The sequence below is a fragment of the Eupeodes corollae genome, chromosome 3, assembly GCF_945859685.1.
Source record: "Eupeodes corollae chromosome 3, idEupCoro1.1, whole genome shotgun sequence".
Lineage (NCBI taxonomy): Eukaryota > Metazoa > Arthropoda > Insecta > Diptera > Syrphidae > Eupeodes > Eupeodes corollae.
The window spans coordinates 20,246,917-20,268,516 of NC_079149.1; the positions used below are offsets into that span (position 1 = coordinate 20,246,917).

Genomic DNA, 21,600 nt, shown 5'->3' on the forward strand with positions numbered 1-21,600 from the left:
TGGAATACTCGGTGGGAAAAATCAGTTATATAATGTCATCATCTTTGTTGTTTGCGTCAAAGATCAAAAGTTTTTAATTAATAAAAATATCAAAAGTCGAAACATATTGGAAGCCTGTGTATTTCTAGAAAAGGTAGTTTGACAGTTGTCTCTATCGTTGGCTCTTCCATAATTAAGACAAAATTCAATACTTCAAACGTCGAATAGACTTTGAAAAGTACTTATATTACAATTATTTAAAGTAATTATTAAAAAAAATTAAATTGAAGGTCAGTTTTTGTGCGTTCACGTTTTTCAATATTATTTTTGTTTTAAAAATACTTATAAACTCCATTTTTTCAATCTAAAATTTGCTATTTACATGGACCTCATCTTTCACAAGGTCTTAAAGAGAAAAACTCTGAAGGTGTTAAATCACAACATGGTTGGGAAATTTTTCTTCCAGAATTCTGATTGTTTTCTGTCACGTTACGTTTTTAGTTGACACGATGCAATTTAAAAGCGTAGTATTCACTAGTCTAATGTCAAAAGATGACAACTAAAAAGAGAAATGTCAAAATAGCGGGCCAATCAAAATAAACCCCAATTCAACTCAAAAACTTATCTCTCAGTTTGAAAGTTAAGCTTAAGACTTTATTTCTGGAACATATTAAAGTTACTGATTTGAAAATTTGCCTAAAATAGTCTTTACAGAAAAAAAGTAGCTTAAAACAAATTTTAAAGACATTGTTTCAAAAAATGATTAAAACATTGTTTCTTGATTTAAAAAGTATGGGCATGGTTAATTGACTGTCAATTGTCAATGGGCAGGTTCAGACAACATATGGGACTTTATTCGCAGTCAACTGCATTTCTTGAACGTAAATTTTGACTAAGGTTTTTAAGTGTCATAAATTTCAATCTCGGGAACTTACTTCACAAAGAACATTATTTTCCACAAAACACTCCTCAGACTAGCTTCAAGTCCAACATAAAATAAATAAATCATAAGGCAATAAAGTTCAGCTTTCAGTTGAATGAAAAACACGATTAATTGTCACTTTGACATAAGTTGACTTGAGTTAATTTTTTTTCTAATTTTTTCTAACTAACTTGTAGTATCCGGTGCATGATAGTTAGTGCGTTGGACTGTCATGTCAGAGGTCTTGGGTTCGATCCCTGCCTATGCCATCTAAAGTCTTTTCACGGCTATTGCCTCTTGCGAGGAATTGACAAATTCTCCAAGAGAAACTCTTGTCATGAAGAAGTGCTTTCTCAAATTAGCCGTTCAGAATCGGCATATAGACTGTAGGTCCCCTCCATTCCTGACAACATTACTCGCACACAGGAATGTTTGAGAGTTGTAAGTCCCTAGGCCCTAGTTCTCAACGGGCTGTTGCGCCACCCAATTTATTTATTTAACTTTCCAGTCAACTTTCCAATAAAGTTGAATTTTTTGACAGATGGCCAATCAGATACTAGAAACTTGGCTATATTTCAAGTTCCTTATGTAGCCTGAACCTGCCTAATATGTGAATATTCTTTATAGTTATTCCCTAATCCTCTTTTAATTGAATATTTCCAATACAGTGCAATGTAAATGAATTAGTTTAGATTTAGACCGATTTAAGATGTCAAACTAAATTTGACATTTGTACTAATTTACAAAAAAGTATACTGATGAGTGACTAGATGATACAATTTTGTACAATTTCTTAGAAAAGATAAAGGCAGCTTAAAATATTGTATGTTTCGAAAATTTAGACGTCAACAACCACAACTCTTAAATGCGAACTGTCAAACGTTCACTTGCAGTCCACAACATTGGAACGCATTCCACAAATTATAATATTATTCCTTTTCAAGATAGAAATGCTGCGAAAACCTCTTAAAATTCTTGAAATCTGTGAAGAAAATGCATAAGGCTAATTTTTTAGGGAAAGAAAATACTGGTGTAATTTTTTTTAAATGGTTTCATCGCTTTTTTATTGGGTGTCATGGCTTAATCTAATTTTGCTACTTACAAATAATTTTTTTCTTAATTAAAGAATTTTTCAAACAAGATACAAAATTACTAACCTTTTAAGTAGTTAGCGTATCGCTTTTTTGAGTTGGTTGTCAAACTCTATATTCTCGACTTAATTTTTCTGTAGAAAATATTTGATATTTTGGTTATTTTTGTTTGTTGCTTAATGTCATTTCTTACACTATTGAATAATTATTAAAAAGTAAGTGTCCAAGTCCCTCCATTTCGCATCTATCGTAAGTCAAAAATTAAATGATAAAAAATAATGTATCTGGGAATTTTTAACTAATATTGAACACCATCACAGTTTATTTTGTCTTAAATGCAACACATTTTGTTCGTGTTTCGCACTTTTTGAAACAAAAAATCACACTTATTTTATTTTCATAGTTCCGGTACTAAAAAAGTTTTGTCTTTTTCTTTTTGATTCCAGATCGAACCCCGGACACAAATAAATGGAAATGGCCATTGAACAACTCCAAGCCTATTTACCTTGAACGTCGAAATGAATTTCGACGTAGTGAAATTCGTAATCGTTCGAAAATCAAACGTAAGACTTCTGTCACCAATTCGACATCATTTGAAGGTTTCAATAATAAACAATCAGAATTGGAACATCGTGCATTGTCGAAAAATCTCAGTATGGATGATAATATGATGGCAACCCTACCAAGAACTGGGGGATCAACTACCACAGAAGAGTGTTGTTCGAATGCTCCTGATTGTGAGTGTCCTACTCGCTCGACAAAATCCTCCCACATCAATCCTGCTCTGAGTAAATTCAACAAGGAGCGCAGCAAGTCCGTACCAAGAATGAGTGTTCTATCATCGGATTTGGACGAACAGCAAATTGTCATCAAAGAGAATTTGGATAGTCGGGTGTCGAAATCAACCAAATCAGTGGAAGTTAAAATGTACAATACAAAGACCATACCTAAGAGAATTGCCACTTTGAAGAAGAACAAGTCGAAGAAGGAGACATCCACCTTTTACATGGATCTGAATGATGAGTTCGAAGAGACTGTTCTTCGAATCACCGAGTCCACAGAGAATTTAAATGAAATTGAAGCTGCTGAAGAGGCCATTGTAGAAGAGTACGATAGCAAGAAAGATGAAGGGCAAGACCAAGAAATTGAGAAGGATGGAAACTCCTCGAATGAGAACACACGAAAAGAAGATGCCCAAATAGTTCTCGACCTGGTGACAAAAAAGATTGACTTTGACAGAATCCAAAAGAAGCCTCAAAAGAAGAAGTCTTTGGAAAATGGTTCAAGCCCCTTGAATAGTCCAGATCCTTTGGGTAATTCGGAGGAGCTTCCTCCTCGACCACCATCGAAGTCACCTCCACCTCTGGAAGTTGACGAGTCTACAGATCCCTCAGAGCCAATTTATGAATCACTTCTGAGAAACGTCCACGTGCCGTACAAATTTTCACCGATCCTCAATCGGTCCAAGTCTCAACAGTATTACAAGCCCCGGGAGAAGAAATCCATCCCAACCAACAGGCCCGAATCGGACTATGTCACTTTGGTCTATTCGGCCTCAGGTAATTTACAGAAAATCGGTGATGACCTAGTCGGCGGTTTCTCAGGTGGTGCACAGCTTCGAAGCAGCGATTCGAAGATCAATTATGAAACACTACCAATCAGAGACGTTTGTCAATCAGCTCCCACTTCACCGGAGATTTCAAGTCCAAATCAGCCCGAAGCCATCTATGCTCGTCCAGTAACAAAAAATAATCTGGTAAAAAGATTGCTATCCAGTTCCAAATCCGAAAACGTATCGGGCTCTGAAAGCTCGCTGATCCCGCGAGTTCGAAAGAGCATCGAATCGGCGACGCAGAGTTTCGGAAAAATCAACAAGCCCCCAGAGAGACGAGTCTCTGACGTTACTGATATGTGCCGCCAGAGCTACCTCCATCGTCAAGGTAGCGAAGCAGTTGGCGAACGAATTGCTAACGTCGATTACGCCGATCCAAAGACCCTCTTCACTAACGGCTCCGTGAATAATTCCGCTGCTTCGCTCAACATCAAAGGGGACTCTGTTTTTTCACTCACCTCCTCAAGCGACAGTGTTTTCGATTTCTGCAAGAAGAGGCGAGACAAACCAATGAATTTGGAGTATCTAGACAATGTTGCAGCAACATGTTTCGAGAAAGACTTTCGTGATTCAGCAATTTACAGTGACGACAACGAAAAACGTCATGACTACGGCGACTCCCAGCCTAACGGCCACTCAGATAGTCCACCTCCACTGCCTCCACCACGCAAATCTTGTGGTCTTTCTAACCCAGCTGTAATCGTGGGTCCCGCGCATATGTCCAGCTCAGCCTCGAGAAGTTGGGTTATGAAACAAATTGAAAATTTCAACCGTGAAAATCAACATCAATGAAGAACCAACCCGTCTTTATAAACCGATTTTATATACAAAAATTATACAACTTACTTATTGTAGACTTAGAACCTAAGCCATATTAGATATTTAGGGTAAACAAATATTTTAATGTTAACTTGTTTTTAGAGAGCTTATGTTTTTTTTTTTCTGTATAATTTAATTTATAAAAATCTAAAAAATCTAAAATATTAAAATATGCACATTATGAACATTTTAAAGGTACTGTTTAAAATTAAAGAAAAAGCTTTAAAGCTTTATTAGTCCAATCTACTAGAATTTGTAATTTTTTGTAAATTTTTTTGGATACACAATTAAACAAATAAATAAAACATTGGATTGTTTATAAACAAATGAAAATTAGTCCATAATAATTTAGAAATGTAAGTTACGCTTGTTGTTTGTCTTTTAGACTCTTCTTTTTAGGGCAGTTTTATGATCTTTCAGAATTTATATTATAAAATATTATTATATTATAATATAGTGTACCTTTTATGTGTACAATTCATTGCAATAATGTTATTATAAATAAATGTTTTCAATAAAAACTTAAGTTTGATTGTTTTTAAATTTCTCTTAAGCAAGTTCAAGATTCTGCTTGGTCCATTTGTTGAATCTTGTACAGAACGAACAAAACTATTCCGATATTGATATCAGCTTTTTAGGTTTGGGATACAATTGTGGGTCCCCCTACTCTTGCCAATAGTGAGAGTTTTCAGTTATTATTGTTTTAAATCTTACTTGAAAGTAACGGTGTTCAAATATTAGTAGAGTTTAAAAATTAAGAAATGAAAAATGAGGTTTTGAAAATTTTAAGAATCTTTTTTAATATACCGACCTTGCCGGCACGATATACAATACATAGCAAGCTTATGACAATATTGTATCCATTCTAGGAAATGTTACTTATTTTCCTTCTAATAACTTGACTTAAGCATATAAAGTACCTAAAGACTAATGTTGAATGACAACTGACTTACTTACTTAAGATGGCGCTACAGTCCTGTGTGAACTATGGCCTCACCCAACAAACTTCTCCATCTAGCTCGGTCCCTAGCCAGATGTCTCCAGTTTCGCGCTCCAAGTTGAGTGATGTAGCCTTCCACTTGTGCGCGCCATCTGCTCCGCGGTCTTCCTCTACTGCGCTGTCCTGTGGGCGTGGATTCGAAGACTTTCCGGACCGGAGCATTGGTTTCCATGCGCTCTACGTGATCCAGCCATCTTAGTCGTTGGACTTCTGACTAAGTCTACGTCGCTGTACTCCAATTGCTTTCTTAGCCCAAAGAAACAGCGGTTAGCAAGAGTTATTCTGCTTTTGATCTCAGCGTTGGTGTTATTTTCTGCGTTTACAGCGGATCCTAGTTAGACGAAGTCCACTCACATGATGCTGGAAGCGTGTCTAGCGTCGATCGCAATATGGTCAATCTGGTAGACGGTAGATAGATTTGGAGAAGTCCAAGTTCCTTTGTGGATGTTGAGGTGTGGAAAACGCTTACTGTTTTTTCCGATTATTCCACCCTAGATGGCTTCCCTTCATAGCTTTGCTTTAAAATCGCCCAGGACAATTTCAATATTGTAGCTAGGACACTGCTCATATGTTTTGTTTAAGAGCTCGAAGATGGTGCTGTCATCTTTCTCTTCTGTGGGGGCGTGCGCGCATATCAGGCTAATGTTGCCGAATTTAGCCTTGATGTGTATGGTCATGAAGCGCTCATTGATGCACCTATAGCACAAGCCTTCTTGCCTAAGTCTGGCTCCAATGACAAAGCCGCATCCAAAAAAGCGCTGCTGGTTTTCGCGGTAGCAGTCACCAAGTAAATATCGCAGTTTTTCATCCTAGAAAAAAAACTAGAACTTCTTGATTTCCAAGTTAACGAATTATGATATGGTTTCAGTGATTTCGTGGTTTTAACGTGGTAGCAATGGCATTTAACACTTGTCAAACTCAGCTGTCATTTGAAGTGTCAAAATATTGCTTGAATATTTGCCAATTACGATACTAGATCTCTGACTGCGTAATAATTATTATGGTGGTCATAATCAAATGACTTCGTCAGCAATCATTAAAATTATGAAAAAAAATTAAGCGATTGAAAACACGCTGAATTGAAAGTGACAATATGTTGTATCAATTGCGTGAGAAGTCCTGATTGCCTAAGTTAACGTTTTTTAGACGTCAATCAGCCACCAGGACAATGCGATTTTATAACGTTCGATTGATTTTTGTCTGTAGGGATAAGGAAAGTGCGTACGTGAGTAATATCCGAGCTCTAAAAGCCAATAAAAATAGAATCTTACTCAAATTTTGCGTTGATACCTCTTGGAATGTGCGAAAAACTGGTTACAAACTGTCTCAACAGAATCTGCGCGAGTTGGTCCTCTGAGTGACATCGTTTTTAGCATTTAAAAGCAAAGTCAAAACCTTACGATGATTATATTTTCAACAAAAGTGTATCGCTTATTGTATTTTATTAAGCTTTAATTTTGATTTAATAAAAAAAATAATTTCATCTTAAAAAAGTTTTTATTTATCTCTATGCATCTCAAGTATTTAGAAATTTAGAGAAATAAAACTGTCCACGCTGGTCACACTTAAGGAGGAAATTATGGTAAAACGTAGACTGTCATTAGCTAATCTTACAACCTATTGTTTGTTCTATGATTTATTCGATAACTTACCATAAAACAGTTTAAAAAACACTGAATTATGGAAACTTTGGATGCAAACGTACCCTAAAATAGTGGTTTAAGAATCCACTAAATTAAGCTTAGACGCTAATTTTGTTAAAAAAAAGTTGTTTTTGTATTTAAATTTGAATTTTGCTTTAATTAAACCAATAAAATAAACAGGCACACATTTTCTTTTTGAATGTTTAGTTAAAACATAATTTAATATGAAAACAAATGTGTTATATTATTCTCTTCCAACATTTAGAATTAATAGGTCAGTTTACAAGATAAAGGGTTGTTAAGAGTCTAATTTATAGAATCCGCCGCATGCGTTGCTATAATGTATATACAACTGACAACTTGGTTCATTACGCACGTTCTTATAAAAAGCTGCAGGGACCATAAGTAAAAACACTCTCTTTAAAATGTCTTTGAGATGAACTTTTATGGCTGAAACACAAACACGCTTCAGCTTCGGCTACGTTACGTTGGGACTGTTTAGAGATTTCTTTGAATGACACTTCCAATGTAACATTTTTTAAATGGTACTTCTGTCATTAGCAAGTGTTATTTTTTCTCGAAATAAAAATAAAAAAAATATGAGTTTTGAAATCGAAATAATTAAATTTACCGCGGAAGTATTTAAACAGCAAATGGGAATCCCTCTAAAAGCAATTTTGTTTGTTGACTTTTTTACAGCTGTTGAGCTGTCAGACAAAGCAAATGTTCAGAAAATTTGAACAAGAGCTTTCGTTTGGATTTACATTACGTTATTTCCTACGATTGTCAAATGAAACGTGAGGTAAAGGCTTCATTGTGATAGCATGCATTGAATTCCGATGGCTTAACTCATAAACGTCAGGTGAAGCCGAAGCTGAAGCGTGTTTGTGTTTTAGTCATTAACTTCTCCTCCTGCAGGTCCGTTGACATCAATTGTCAATAATAGGCATGTTCGATAACATGGTGGATCGCTCTGCACCGAACTCGTTTTGATGAGGTTTGTTCACTTTTATCTTTGGATTCAAAACTCTATTTTCCCTTAAAATCGTGTAGGCGTTTTGACAGTTTTATGACTCCAATTTTGACAGTTGAAGTTCATATTTTCATTTCAAATCAAGCAAACGCAAATAAAATACAAAATTCTATAAAATGCTCTAAAATTCCTTAATTTTTGTTTACATTAATTTTAGCGCTGAATGTTTCGAGAGGTTTTATATACTCGAGTTTTTTATGCATGTTTTTAGCCAAAACCGATAATTTCCCGAAAACCGATTTTTGCACTTGGTGTGAAAAGCCTATAAGCTCTCAAAACAAAATAAAACAAAATCAGACAAACATTAAGATACATTTATCAAAACCAACTCTTCTAACAGGTTCTCCCCACAAGAACTGTCTTTTGGAGTCGATCCAAAAAATACAAGGACGGGGTCGTGGAAGCTATCAAAGGGCAAGAAAGTGGAGAGAGTCTTCTCCGTGGACGCGGTAATGGTGCCGGATGTGGACGTGGTTTTTCGGCGACACAAATAGATAAGAAAACTGATGAAAGTTCGGTTTCTAATTTAGCCCAAGATTGCGATTCGGATTTTAGTTTTTAAGGTAATGAAACTTGCAATGGTGGCATTAAGTTTTTTGAAGATCAGAGAGGGGTAACATGGATAATGTGTGAGGTCTGCAGGAAATGGGCACATAACGATTGCGCTGGTGCTGAAGGAGACCAATACACTTGCGACTTGTCGTTGATGCTATTTGTTTTTAATATGGCCCCCAGGAGCCATTTTACCTACAGTTTTGGGACAACTCTGTTTTTTCATTTTTAATAAAAATATTTTTTTACCAAAAACATGTTGTTTTTTTTACTCCAATAAGCTGCTGAAAAATGTAAACTTGCAACAAAGGTACGACTTTGTGAATTATTTCAAGAAAACAAAAGGGGGGGGATATTCGCAGCACTTCTTCTAGTAGAAATACTTTACACTAAAATCTTAATTTTTCCTTAAAAGTTCGTTAATTGTAAGTTATAAAAAGGTAAAGGGTGTTTTTATAACTGAATCCGAAGTTTCAACGGTTGTGAACTATGTCTATGGTTTGACAGTTGAGAATGTCAAACTATGTTGACATTTTTGTTCAGTACGATTTGCTTACTGTCGAAATTTCGTTTAAAAAAATGTGTTTTCCGAACTTTTTCCTATTTAACGGTGCTTAGCAATTAAATGGTAAATGGTGACACGCCGTCCTTAATAAGCAAAATTACAGTACGTATATAGAGCAAAGACAATCCTCAAACTAGCGACAGTCATCATTGCATTAAAATTGACTGTTTGCAGCTTATGCGGTAGCTACATCATTGTTCCCTAATTATTTTGAAATTAATGTATTTCTCTTTAGAGTAGAAAGTAAAAGTAGATGCCATTACGGGAATTGGTGAGCGTTATAAAGTATCCTTAGTGTTTTTTTTGTTTCTAACGAAATTGCTCAACTTTTCCATTGTTGAAGCATTTGAAGGCAATATTCAAGCCACTATTGACACTATACGATGAACTCATCGGATGACATTTGTAACTTGTGGTGCAAATATGTCGGAAATCGTATTTAACGTCATAAAGTTGTCCACCCGATTATATATGGTTTTTAAGTTGGTGCGGGTAGATTTTGGCGCTTCTTGGTAGCCATTTTGTTTTGGTAACATCTGTCAAAACTTTTCTTTCTTATTTAGCTGTTTACGTCAACGCAATATGGAAAGTTACACTATTGAACAGCAATGTTCAAATGACAAATTTTTATTATCAAAATGAGTTTTCGTTAACGCAAATGTTGGGCGCATATTACGGTAGACGTGGTGGCCCTTCACAGTCCACTCTTTAAAGTTTGGTGGCCCAATTTGAGACAATCGGTTCAGTAAACAATTAGCAAACACCCGTACGTTATGGAAACGCAAGATCGGTTGAGAGCATTGCGACGGTAAGTAAAAGTGCACACGAAGTCTGCCTTCTGCCAATTTCAACTTGGCCAGTTTTGCGTCGGAACTTACACCTTCACCCGTACAAGTTCGAACTGACACAGGAGCTTAAAGTTCATGACCAAAAACTAAGCCGACGAGGCGCATTTTTGGGTGAATGGCTGTGTTAATAAGCAAATTTGCCGTATATGGGACGGCAGCAACCCGCGCATCCTCAAAAAGTTACCGTATGGTGTGGATTTTTGGCCGGTGGCGTAATTGGTTCATACTTTTTTGAAAACGAAATTAGTGAGGCCGTAAACGTCAACAGCGAGCGCTACATAACAATGATAACTTATTTCTTAAAGCCCGAATTGAAACATATGAACCTAGACGACATGTGGTTCCAGAAGAACGGCATTACGTGCCACACAGCAAACGCCACGATTGATATTTTGTATGACCGATTAGGCTATCTCCCACAGGGGTGATGTAAATTGGCCACCAAGGTCATGCGATTTGACCCCTCTAGACTTTTTCCTTGTGGTTTTCTTGAAGTCGCAGGTCTAGGGAAATAAACTAAATTCGACCGATCACACACAGCTTGTGATGTTCAAATGGTAGACATGTGCATTCAAGAGGACACGAGAGCAGACAGGTTTTTCTCAAAACCCACCTCCGTCTATCAACTCCTACTCTCACCTCCCCGTTTTAAACATCGGGTGAATGGTACCTCAACTGGAGATTGGGTTGCAAGCCCAGTGAAAAGTTGTTGGGGGCAGCAAACGAGTGAGGGGGGAGAGGTGTTTCCCCTAAAGCACTTCTCCTTATCCAGACAGCAGTAGACGAATTCCCGAGATGGAATCAACGGTGGCGTCTACATTTCCAGTAAATTTGAACTACTTAGTGGACACCTTATAAGGCTTCTTCGACATATTCGGAGCCCAGACCTGTAAGGAGCGGTTTATCCGGCTCCCGGTCCTTGGAGTTATACAGATCGGCCCTCCGATTGGGGGATGTGCCGTAGGGGTGACTTCCTGGCCACGTAAAAAATACCTTAGTTGAGAAGCACGAACGGCATTACTGTTGACAACCCAAGCAAACGAAATAAGGACAACGAACTTTGCATCTGTACGTGGATTGTTAGGTCCCTTAACAGACAATTAGCCGAAGCCGTAAACTGCTGCAAGGCAGATATTACCACCATCCAAGAAGTGCGATGGGATGGACCGGGCAAACGCAAACTAAAACATATATACTACGGCGACTGTTACCGAGAATAAAGACAACGTCTAGCGGTGTGGGTTTGTTGTTGGAACTAGACTCAGGCAAAAAGTCTTGAGTTTCAACAGTGTGAGCGAGCGCATCACGACAATCCGCATCAAGGCTAAATTCTCCAACATAAGCCTAATATGCGCGCATGCCCCAACAGAGGAGAAAGATGAAGACACCAAAGACATATTCTTCGAGCTGGACAAGACATATGATCAGTGCCCTGGCTATGATTGTCTTAGGAGATTTAAATGCCAAGCTAGGAAAAGAAGAATTCTTGTGTGGCACAATCGGTAGATACAGCCTGCACGATACCACTTCCGAAAACGGATTCAGCCTAATCGATTTCGCTGCGGGGTGTGACGTTCTGGTAGCTAGTACGCAGTTCAAACATCTCAATATCCACAAGGGGACATGGAAATCTCCTGATCAATCAACCGTCAACCAGATTGACCACATTGCGATCGACGCACGGCACTTCTACAGTATACAGGATATCCGAACATTCCGAGAAGCCAACATTGACTCGGGCCAATACCTTGTTGTAGCCAAGGTACTGCTACGGATATCCCGATCCAAGCTGAGGAAGTACTGTGAAAAGATTCGACGTTAGACGGCAAGAGACTGCCATGTCCTTTTCCGATCGAGTCTCTAATAACCTCTTAAGGAGTTCTAAGCTGCCAGCATTTAGCATTGAAAACCAATGGCAAGATTGCCTTGCAGCCATCAGAGTTGCCGCCTCTGAAGTGCTAGGTTTCACACGGACACCACAGCGAAACCCCTACTTTGACGATAAATACCGGCAAGGGCACGAAGCGAAACAACAGGCCTACAAAACGCCGCTGCACAGGAGGATGTGAGCTCTACGAGAAAAGAGTAGAGAGGAACACCGGCTTCTTAGATGGAAAAAAAATTGCGCTAACTACAGAGGCATCAGTCTTCTTAACATAACATTTAAGATCTTTTCTGCAGTATTAAGTGAACGTGTGAAGCCGTTCGTCAACAACCTGATAGCTCCTTATCAGTGTGGCTTGGGACTAGGAAAGTCCATTACCGACCAAATATTCAAACTTCGGAAGATCAAAGCGTGATGTCAATGAGGGCAACCCCAAGTATTTATATGCTGTCATCAAAAAAGGACACTGAACAACGACGTCTTGGACAAAACGTCACCATGGACAGCTATAACTTTGAGGTAGTTATAAGGACTTTGTCTACCTAGGCACCGCTATTAATGCAGACAACGACACCAGCGCTGAAATCAAACGAAGAATAACTCTTGCAAATCGCTGCTTCTTTGGACTTAGAAGGCAATTGAGTAGTTGGTTGAGGTCCAGGTCCGCCCCGGACTGTTGCCCCTCCTTAAGTAAATAAGAAGTTTGTTTTATTCCATTTCAACATCTACCCGCGCCCTTATTAAAAACTCCTTTAGTAACACGGAATTCGTTCTAACTATATTTCTGTTAATTTTGTAAGCCTTAATTCTTAAATCTTCACATTGAAATCGTTCTTCTAGATTTCAACAGTTTTCTAAACCTCAATTTTTCTATAACCAAATTCTTGCCTGAGTCAAAATAAGTGAAAACATGGTGTCTTTCGTTTTTTGGGTATGTAAGCGTCGAATAAAGACCTCGAGGGTTTAAAAAAAAGCTATACAAAAGTTATCTTCCGTCCCCCATTTCCGAATAATTTATGAATAAATCCACCAATTTAATTTAAAAATATGTCCATTGAACAAATCAAAATACTGAAACTGTGTCTTTTAGTGGTTCTTTGACGAAGACGAAACATATCATTTTTCAATAATAAACCCTCCTCATAACTCACAATGCACATTATACTCGAATATGCCTCAATACTTTACCTAAACAAATTTAATCTCCCCTTGGATATGAAAAGTCCTCAGCCAAGCCCACTAAACGATTGAAAACATCTCGCACCTGTCATAAATAAATTTTGTTAGCAAAATCTGCCATCATCCTATAAACCTATATAAACCCATTAGGGGCCATAAAAACCAAATTCTTCTTCTCGCCATACTCCTAACGCTCTGTCCCCCCCCCATGCTGTCCTGTGTGTGTACGTTGTGCATGCGTTTCCCTGAGGAAACAACAACAAAACGGAAATGAATAGAAAAAAATCTTTTTATGTAAATTCTCTTGTTACTGGAAATCCATACATCAACCAAAAGGTAGTCAGTCAGCTTCCGTTATTTACATAAGGGTAGCTAGGTACCTACCTATGTGTATGTTTATTCAACAACCACCCACCCTTTTTGTGAAAGCCAAACCAGAGCTCATTCTCTTAAGTCGGGGAGACATTGCGAAAAACAAATCCCAACACCGCACTAAAAACTGAACTTTTGTATTGAATAACGATAAGAATGGAGCTTCGTCCTGTGTTTCCCATATTCCCATCCCTATTCGCATACTCCGCCACCCCATCTATTCAATTCTCTCGCACTGAGCCTCATCCCATCTGATGGGTAACAAGGAACCCATCAGGATACATAAATCCTTGCTGCGAATCAATGTGTAGTGAGGCAAAAAACTGGCCTATTTCTGCAAACACATACTTCACTTCAGTAAAAGTTGGCCCAAAACCACCTCCCGACTCCACCCGCCATCACAAAAACCCCATTTGAACTCGATTACACGACAATGCCCCTTCGTTCCGTGCGTCGTCGTCGTTGTTCGTTTGTTCATTCAATACTACCATTTGCCCTCGAGATCGAGAGGAAAGAAAGCTGAGTGGTTTTAGCGAAACGCTGCTGAAGTTTGATGTTCCTTTTTTTCAAAACCTGTACCTTCCTACGTTACATAGTATACTTCGTCTTGTGAGTTTCAAAAGTTGTGTCGCATTCAGGCAAAAAGGCAAAAAGATGTAATTTTATTTTTGTTCGGTTTGTTTCGAAGACTTATTCGCAAAATATTTTCGAAGGCTCGAAGCATTCGGGGACCTAACGCCCATACACGATGACAAAAAGTCCCTTTTGCTTAGAATGAACTTTCTCTTGCACCCAAACTTGGATGTGGATTCCTTTACTTTCTTTTTCGTATATGTATAAATTTGGAACAATGGAGGTGGAGTACGGCCTTTGTGATGTCCACGTCACGACAACGACTATGAACGATAACGACGACGACAACGAGAACGACAACGATAAGCAGGACGGAAGAGGATGCGGCCAGAAATTTTTATTGAGTTCCGCTCTATTGATGGCGCACAGGAATACCTAGTCCAATAAATTCCTTTTGTCTGTGCGTATTCATTCGAGGGTTTTCAATTGAGTTAGAGGCGGCCTCACTCCAAGGGCCACCAGCAGCGCCACCACTACCACCACCACCACCGCCGCTGACGGTGTTAAAGTTTGGCTTGTGAGGAAAAGTAAAAGGAGAGAATAGGCAACAGGATTTATAGAAGCTATCACCGGAATTGAAAAGGACGTGCAATCGTTCTTATCAAGAGCAGCAGCAGCAGCAGCGGTGGTGGTGGAACAAGAAGGGAGATGATTTATTAGAAATACTTTATGAAGTTTTCGTTTTCGTTTTTTATTTTTAATTTTCTTTTTATTTCACATTTACCCATATTATGGAAAATTACAAAGCAATTTTGATGGTGTTTAAGCTAGATAATGGTTTATTTGAACTTGGAACATAACGCAGCGTGTATATAGATGGATTGTTTTTTTTTTTGGAATTTGGGCTTGAACGCTCTTTCCTCAGAAAATTAACTTAAGTTCAAGAAAAATTGTATGGTTTAAAAGAAGCAATAACTATGGATACCTTACGGCAAATATAAGCTATATGGGCCCTAATAACGAATTTACAAAAACACATAAGATTTAGTTAAAGGGTCTGAATTAGAAGCACGTGATGGTTAATGCGTAGGACTGTCATGATACAGGTCTTCAAACATTCCATTCCAGTATTGACCAACACCAAAGCAACTCTAATTGCCGCTATTATTGAATAATTGATGTGTTCTTAGGAATATTTGGTAGGGTTAATTGTGCGTCGGAGTGACTTCCTGGCCACGTAAAAGCTTTCATAGTTGCGAAGCACCAAAAAGCCTCGGATACGGACGGATTTACTGTTGACAACCAACGCAAACGAATAAAGGACAACGAACTTCGGATATGCACGTGGAATGTTAGGTCCCTTAACAGACCACGTGCGGCCGAAGAATTAGCGGAGGCCCTAGAACGATATAAAGCAGATATCACCGCCATCCAGGAAATACGATGGGATGGGCCGGGCAAAAAGAGGATGAAAAACTGCGTTATCTACTATTGTGACTGCTACCACGAAAACCAACAGCGCTTATTTGGATGCGGATTCGTCATCGGAGCCAGACTTAGGCAAGAAGTCTTGAGCTATTGTTGCATCAATGAGCGCCTCATGACCATACGCATCAAGGCTAAATTCGGCAACATTAGCCTGATATGCGCGCACGCCCCCACAGAAGAGAAAGATGACAACACCAAAGATATGTTCTTCGAGCTCTTAGACAAAACATAAGAGCAGTGCCCTAGCTACGATATTAAAATAGTCCTGGGCGATTTTAATGCCAAGCTAGGAAGGGAAGACATCTTTGGTGGAATAATCGGGAAGAACAGCCTGCACGACAACACTTCCGACAATGGATTCAGGCTCATAGATTTTGCTGCGGGGCGAAACGTCATGGTAGCCAGTACGCGTTTTCCACACCTCAACATCCACAAAGGAACTTGGACTTCTCCAGATCAATCTACCGTCAACCAGATTGACCATATTGCGTTCGACGCCAGACACGCTTCCAGTATTATGGATGTACGAACTTTCCGAGGAGCTAACATCGACTCGGACCACTACCTCGTTGTAGCCAAGGTAGCACTTCGGATTTCCAGACCCAAGGCAAGACAGGGAGGTGCTGGGAGAAGATACAACGTCGAACGGCTACAATCGCCAGAGATCGCCAAATCCTTTTCCGACAGAGTTACAAGTAACCTCTCTCGAAGTTCTCTGCCGCCAACACAATGTATTGAAAACCAGTGGCAGCATTGCCAAGATGCAATCAAAGAAGCCGCCTCTGATGTGCTGGGTTTCAAACAGCCACCAACAAGGAACCCCTGGTTTGATGAGGAATGTCGGCAGGCAAATGCAGCCAAACAAGAGGCACGCAAAGCGGCGCTGCATAAAAGGACGAGAGCTGCTCGTGAGCTCTATGAGCAGAAGAGGCGAGAGGAACGCCGACTTCTCAGGATATGGAAGGACTACTTCTGCAGACTGTATAACGGCGATGAAGAACTGAATTCCGCTGTCAGGCAGGATGACCCATTCGATATAGACGACGAAAGCCAACAATCCCGTCCTCCCGACTTAGACGAAGTAAAGATTGCCATATCTAAGTTGAAGTCTAATAAAGCCGCTGGAGCAGATGGCTTGAATGCCGAGCTCTTTAAAGCAGCTGGGGATAAGCTGGTTAGGAGCATGCACCAACTTATCTGGAAGATATGGTCGGAAGAAAACATGCCCGATGAATGGAACCTCAGTATTGTTTGCCCGATCCTGAAAAAAGGAGACCCTCTAAACTGCACTAACTATAGAGGAATAAGTCTACTTAACATCGCCTATAAAATCTTCTCTGCCGTAATATGTGAACGTCTAAAGCCCATCGTCAACAACCTGATAGGTCCTTATCAGTGTGGTTTTAGACCGGGAAAGTCCACAGTTGATCAAATATATCCTGGAAAAAACTCAAGAACACCAAATCGACACCACCATCTTTTCAGCGATTTCAAGGCCGCATATGACAGCATCTACAGGGACGAGCTGTATAGAGCCATGTCTAGTTTTGGCATCCCTGCCAAACTTATCTGTTTGTGCAGGATGACCATGGAGAATTCACGCTGCTCCATAAAGGTTAAAAACAACATAACCGAACCTTTTGATGTCAAAAAAGGCTTTAGACAAGGTGATGCGCTGTCATGCGATTTTTTTAACATCGTGCTTGAAAGAATAGTGCAGAGCTTACAAGTCAACACTAGAGGCACTATCTTTCAAAAGTCTGTCCAATTACTGGCATATGCTGATGACATTGACATAATCGGAAGAACTCAGCGTGATGTCAATGGAGCTTTTGTGAGTATTGAGGCAGAAGCGGCAAAAATGGGTTTAACGGTTAATGAGGGCAAAACAAAGTACATGCTGTCGTCTAAAAAGGACATACAACACCGACGTTTTGGTCAAAACGTCACAATCGACAGACGTAACTTTGAGGCAACCAAGGACTTCGTCTACCTAGGCTCCGCTGTAAACGCAGAAAACAACACCAGCGCTGAGATCAAACGCAGAATAACTCTTGCTAACCGCTGTTTCTTTGGACTAAGAAAGCAATTGAGTGGTAAAGTCCTCTCTCGAGGGACCAAAGTGTTGCTATATAAGACCCTTATCATCCCCGTCCTGCTATACGGTGCAGAAGCATGGACCATGACAAAAGCGGATGAAAGCCCCTTGGGTCGCTTCGAGAGAAAAGTTCTTCGTGTGATCTACGGTCCCGTATGCATCGAAGGGGAGTGGAGGAGAAGATGGAACGACGAACTGTACGGGCTGTACAGCGACGTAGACTTAGCCAGAAGTCCAACGACTAAGATGGCTGGATCACGTAGAGCGCATGGAAACCAATGCTCCGGTCCGGAAAGTCTTCTAATCCACACCCACAGGACAGCGCAGTAGAGGAAGACCGCGGATCAGGTGGCGCGCACAAGTGGAAGGTGACCTCACCCAACTTAGAGCTCGACTGAGCTAGGGACTGAGCTAGATGGAGAAGTTTGTTGGGTGAGGCCCTAGTTCACACAGGAGTGTAGCGCCACCTTAAATTCAGGAACTTTATTTAATTCAACGACTTAAAGTAAAAAGGGTAGATTTACAATTTTAGTTTTCTTATATAGGGCAAAATACGCGGGAAAAAGAATCTCCACTTGGAGCCAAGAATATATATAAAAACATTTTTACTTATTGTCATTACTTGAATTTGCATGCGCAATTTTATGATGTTAAGTACAGGGTGCACCAATTACCCCTTCGTTTAAGTTGGAGTAAAACGAACGGTATTGCATCTGGGACGCAATGATCTTCTTAGTGGTTCGTTCTATATCTTTTGCATGTGAAGGACCGTCTTCCGGTTCGTTTGAATTCACGGGTGTGTCCGCAGTTGTTGTTTATTGATCTCCTGACAAGTCAACCATTTGGATGACAGGAGTTCGGATCAATGAAAACATCGTTATCACAAGTGTTGTCATTTTTTTTTAATAAACACGCACTCAAGGGGATATTACTACCATTATTATGCAGAGGCACAGTGTGAGCACTAGGAAGATGAGAGAGGGTTTAAAAGGAGATGTTGGTGCACATTGGTTTTGAATTCCTGAATATTGCAATGACTAGGAAAGACAGAGTGTGGCAAGGCATTCCACATTCGCGTAGTACGCCTAAAGAACGAATCTCTATATTTGACAGTACGACCGAAGTTGGACTCGAGGGTATACTGATGAGCATTCCTAGAAGCGCGAGTATTACGGTTGAACTGTTTAAGGGGAGGAATTGAACTGGCTATTTCACTAGAGCATAAGCCGTTAAAATAACGGTAAAAAAGGGTCAGACAAGAGACCTTTACGGAGATGTTCAAGCGAGGTAAATGAACTTATGATGATATTATCATCTATCAATTTAAATGCTCTACGTTCAATACTATCCAAGAGGCTTAAGTAGGTTGCCGGGGCACCAGCCCAGGGATAGGAGTTACACTCGAGCTTTGGACGAATGTAAGTCTTGTAGATAACAGCCAGATCAGAATGGGTGAAATATTTCTTGCACCGCCTAAGGGAACCCAAACACCTTGCGGCATTTTTGGCGACATCGCGTATGTGAGCATTCCATAAGAGGTGGTTGGTGACACACATACCGAGAATATCAAGGTGTTCAGTCTCATTGATGCAAGTGCCATCCATGGATAATGGCAATGGAGGTATATCTCGCTTTAACGATACAAGACAGCATTGGGTTTTCGAAGCATCAAATTCCACGCGGTTTTTTAATCCCCATTGAACAATGCTGTTTAGGTCGGAATTGAATGAGCTAATCACATTTTGTTGTTGCAGTTCCACATCCAAAGAAGAGGGATGTGAGTCTGAAAACGAACATGAAAAGCTAAGAGTACTATCGTCAGGGAAACAATATATTGGATTAGATGTTGCAGGCAGGAGATCATTAATAAAAATGGGAAAGAGTGTTGGAGATAAAACAGAGCCCTGGGGCATACCAGCATTTTTTTTATGGTTTTCAGACTTGAATCCATCCAATACTACTTGTATTGAACGATCCGAAAGGTAAATTAAATTCCTAATCCAATGAAGCAAGGATTCATGAAAACCGAATATACGCATTTTCGATAAGAGAGCCTGATGCCAAACCCTATCAAATGCAATAATCTTACTTTCTCCAAGTCATGTTGTTGGTTTTGACTTGGAAAAGAAATATTATCAGAAGGTGAATTGAAAGAACTTGCCTCTCTTCGGTCCATAGGTTCTTGTTGGTGAAGAGAAAAGTTGGTATCGCTATCTTTTCTTGCATTACATCTTAGCTGGTTCTGGTGACTTCTGCAGATCCCTTGATCTGTATTTATTTCGTACATCCTTCTTCCGAGATTTTTTTTTACCCTACCTGTAAACCACTTTTTTCCTTTAAGATACTGTCAAAGATATGCGGATTGACCCGTACGAAACTTCGGTTGATTTAGCTCAATAGATGTTTTTTGTTCAGGAATCATAGCAGAGAGTAAAGTTCGATGTGGACGATCGTAAAGTTTTTCTGCTGGAGATGTTCCCTTTTCGTCCGGTGTGGTTCGAAAAGTGGATAAGAATGTGGCGAGTGTATCTCCAGTCATGATTTTTAGAAAAGCCGTTTTGAAAGTTCTTACCATTCTTTCGGCCAACCCGTTGGACTCGGGGTTGAATGGAGCTGAGGTCATGTGCCGAATTGAATGATCTTCACAGAACTGCTGTAACTCTTTAGTGGTAAATTGTGTGCCATTGTCGGACACAATGACTTATGGTACGCCCTCTAAGGCGAATATGGAACGTAAAGCGTGAATGGGTACCTGGGAAGTTGTTGAAGACATTCGAAAGACAAATGGAAATTTTGAATTCGAATCCACCACAATTAACCACATAGACTTTTAAAAAGGGCCAGCAAAATCTATTTGAATGCGTTCCAAAACGTTCTCTGATGTCGTCCAACTGGAATACGCCTTTGGTGAGCGGTTTGCGTTCGATTGAAAGCAATGCACTCAGCTACTGTTGACTCAATGATGTCATCAACCTTGGGCCACCAACAGTATCGGCGGGCCATTTGTTTCATCCCAGTTACCCCCCAATGACCTTGATGTAGAAGAGTTAGCACTTTAGGTTGCAGTGCAGAAGGCATAGCCACCCTTGAACTTTGGCCCTGAAAGAGAAGAATGTTAGCAGAGACACTTAGACAAAGCCTTCGACGAAAATCTTCGAAGGCTGAAATACTGTCATCCACTCGGTGGCACGATTCTTCCGACTTATCAAATTCCTCATCAGGGGCCGCAGGTAATCGCGACAAGTAATCAGCATTTCCATGCTTTGTTGTTTGACCATAGCGAATTGTGTAGGTGTAGGCCATTGAAAAAATTGCCCAACGTTGTAGCCTTCGTATAGTCATATGGCTGGTTGAAATTTAGTCACGCCAAATATTATCGATAGAGCCTCCTTTTCGATCTGGCTACAACCTTTTTGAGAGGCATCCAATGTTTTTGAAGTAAACGCGATTGGTTTCTCTGAACCATCCGGGTAAATGTGTGAAATGACTGCATTGGAATGCCATGCGAAGAAACATCGGTAGCCAAAGTGATGCTTTAAGATCCACGAAATAAGTGTATAGGTTTTTATTTTTTTCCGAAAAAGACTCAGCAATGCTCCTTAAAACGAATATATGATCGATGGTCAAGTAACCCGACCTGAATCCGGCTTGAGACTCACATAATAGATTATTCGAGTCTATCCACGTGTTCAGCCGGTTTAGTAGAATCCTAGTAAGGATTTTATAGGAAGCGTTCAAAAACGAAATTCCTCTATAGTTGGCCGGATCTATGATGTTGTCTTTTTTGTGTATCGAAAAAATCAAAAATTTGATTACATATGTTTGCCAGGTTCTTAATCAGTTCGTCAGTGCCATATGCCGGCCGTCTGTAGAATTCCGCTGGTATCCTGTCTGCATCTGCAGCTCTTCTATCTGCTAGAGCGTTGACCGATACGCGAACC

At 39.8% G+C, this 21,600-nt stretch overlaps 1 protein-coding gene across 1 annotated transcript in view; it reads left to right on the forward strand.

Moving 5' to 3' along the window:
- LOC129952814 (uncharacterized) overlaps positions 1 to 4,949 on the forward strand; it is a 178,309-nt gene extending 173,360 nt beyond the window's left edge. Inside the window, exon 8 of the mRNA XM_056065660.1 lies at positions 2,439 to 4,949. Coding sequence (XP_055921635.1) covers positions 2,439 to 4,396 — 1,958 coding nt within the window. The 3' untranslated portion in view covers positions 4,397 to 4,949. The remainder of the gene's footprint in view (positions 1 to 2,438) is intronic.
- Positions 4,950 to 21,600: the final 16,651 nt, after the last annotated feature.